We start from the raw sequence: 2,556 nt of genomic DNA on the forward strand, positions 1-2,556 counted from the left end.
ATTCTGTTCTTCAGGTGGAGGAGGCTCTGGTCCGGAGGAAGAAGATGGAACTGCTGCAGCGTTATGCCAGCGAGACTCTTCAGGCTCAAAGTCAAGAAGCTAGAACTCTACTGGGACTCTAACCTGTCTGTCTGTCTGTCTGTCTGTTTGTCTTTTCATGTAAATATCAGCTCAGTTTTTTTACTTCGTCTGTTTCTTATTAAAACAATTTCTGCTCATTTTGTTGTGGTTTTGTTGGCTGTCCAGATTTGAAGCTTAAACCACAAAGACACAGAAGTCCAGTAAACCTAACCCTTATCCTCAGAGATTCATGGAGCATCTAGAAACGTCATCAACACCTTCTGCCCTCATGCAGCCCCATATTATGATGCTGCCACCTCCGTGCTTCACTGTCAGGACCATGCATCCACTGTGGTGGTCCTGGTCAGGTTCACACCAAACATCTGGACTCCATGTGAGCCCAACACATTGATCTCCATCTGACCAGAGGATGTTCTCCAGCATCCATCAGGCTTCTGTTCATGTTCTCTGGTGAACTTTGATGTGGAAGTTTAGCTGTGAGCAGCAGCCAGGTTTGGTTCTGGTCCTCCGTCCATAGAGGTTGATGTTCTGAAGTGTCCATCAAACTGTGTGAGCTTCACACTAACTCTGGTCTCCATTGATAAGCCCTGTGCCAAGTCTGAAGCAGCTGCCTTTGTCTGGTGTTCACAGCTCCATAGTGACAGTAGTTGATGGTCCGTGGACTCGTTGTAGAACCATATTCATGCAGGTGGACTGATGGAAACCACAGCTGGACTCACTTTGGTTCTTTGAGGTTCTACTCTGGAGCTGAATTTTTAACTAGCGCCTTAATGAATGATTTGTTCTTGATCATCAGAGGAAATACTCTGTTGNCTCCGCCCCCCATGACCCAAGTGAGGATTAAGGTGGAGAGGTGATGGATGGATGTCTTAATTATTGTATTCATTGTGTTGCAGTGCTCAGCTTCCTCCGGAGGGGGGCAGTAATCAGTCACTTCGGTCTTTGAGCAACGACGAAGACGCCATGACACCGGAAGCAGTAGCGGTAGCGGGTGATTTCTCTCCGGTACTGTCGGTGTGCCGGACGCCGGAGCCGAAGTTTGTCGCTTCTTCGTTTACAGCTGAAAGCAGCAGCAGCAGCGTTTGTGTTCGCAGTCAGACGAGCAGCAGAGATGGTGAGAAGCACCTCCGGTCCCTCACACGCTGCTAGCGTGCTAGCTGGTAGCTGCTAACCAGGGTTAGCCTGTTAGCTTCATTCAGCGCTAATATTCAAAAATATCAGTAAAAGTTCAGCAGAGAACATTTGAAGCTGATTAACTGGGCCGAACTTTAGCTGGTTTTCCTGCTGGTCGGGTCATTGTGTTAAAGCCGCTGGTTTCTGAACGGAGTCTGGCCTGACCCGAATGATCAGTTTAATAAAGGTTCTGTACATATCAAATCAAACACGTTCTTCAGGGCCCGGGTGTGATGTTAAGCTCACAGCCCGCAGCACAAATCCCACACTACAAACTGGATTTATGAACATCTATGAACTGGTTTCAGTGGGAGTCCGTCGTTCAGTCTGTGATAAAAAGCAGGATTTCTGAATGGAGTCTGGTACCGAACTGTGGTGTCACACTGAGCCCTTCTGTGTTCTGTTGCTCAGAGCGAATCGATGTCTAATTTAATCTGCCGCAGATCTGATCACATGTATTGATGACTTGATCAGGGGAATGTGTTCTAACTGCTGTCATGTCTGTGTGCAGGCGAGGAACGCCGAGAAGGCCATGTGAGTAGCGCCCCCTTCACGATGAGTCTGTCAGTGGCAAGAGGACAGCAGCCTGAGAACCGGCCGGTTCTACAGGTTCTGTTCTCTACAGCTGCATCACCTGTCTGTCCGGGGTTCATTCACCTGTTCACAGGTGTCCTCGCAGCGCTGACGTCATCGGCCACACAGAGCAGCGCCGCCCTGATCAATAACTTAATCAATCACAGAATCAGCTGTCTGTCCGCTGCTTGTGTGTAACTGTGTCCCTGTGCTGTGTCTCTCAGGACGGCCCTGGCCCGATTCAGACAGGCTCAGCTGGAGGAGGGAAAAGTCAAGGTGAGGTTCTGCTGTGTTCTACAGTCTGGAGAACCCTGAGCCTCTGGATGGAGATGTTCTGTGGTTACTATGATCCATGAATGTTCCCTGATGCCTCACAGCCACCAGTGGTTACTATTATCCATGAATGTTCCCTGAACGCCTCACAGCCACCAGTGTTCTGTGGTTTCCATGATCCATGAATGTTCCCTGAATGCCTCACAGCAACCAGTGTTCTGTCTGTCTGCAGGAGAGGAGACCGTTCTTGGCCTCGGAGTGTTCTGAGCTCCCCAAAGCTGAAAAGTGGAGACGACAGGTAGTAATACCTCAGTACTCTGTAGTAACACCTCAGTACTCTGTAGTAACACCTCAGTACTCTGTAGTAATACCTCAGTACTCTGTAGTAATACCTCAGTACTCTGTAGTAACACCTCAGTACTCTGTAGTAACACCTCAGTACTCTGTAGTAATACC

General features: G+C 48.8%; 1 protein-coding gene across 1 annotated transcript in view; it reads left to right on the forward strand.

Annotated features, from left to right (window-relative positions):
- The first annotated feature begins 990 nt into the window (after nt 1–990).
- LOC103363783 (cat eye syndrome critical region protein 5-like) overlaps nt 991–2,556 on the forward strand; it is a 21,530-nt gene continuing 19,964 nt past the window's right edge. The window contains exons 1-4 of the mRNA XM_008290679.1: nt 991–1,195; nt 1,766–1,788; nt 2,052–2,103; nt 2,333–2,398. Of these exons, the coding sequence (XP_008288901.1) occupies nt 1,193–1,195; nt 1,766–1,788; nt 2,052–2,103; nt 2,333–2,398 (144 nt within the window). The 5' untranslated portion in view covers nt 991–1,192. The remainder of the gene's footprint in view (nt 1,196–1,765; nt 1,789–2,051; nt 2,104–2,332; nt 2,399–2,556) is intronic.

Source organism: Stegastes partitus, unplaced genomic scaffold, assembly GCF_000690725.1.
Source record: "Stegastes partitus isolate 25-593 unplaced genomic scaffold, Stegastes_partitus-1.0.2 Scaffold690, whole genome shotgun sequence".
Taxonomy (NCBI): domain Eukaryota; kingdom Metazoa; phylum Chordata; class Actinopteri; family Pomacentridae; genus Stegastes; species Stegastes partitus.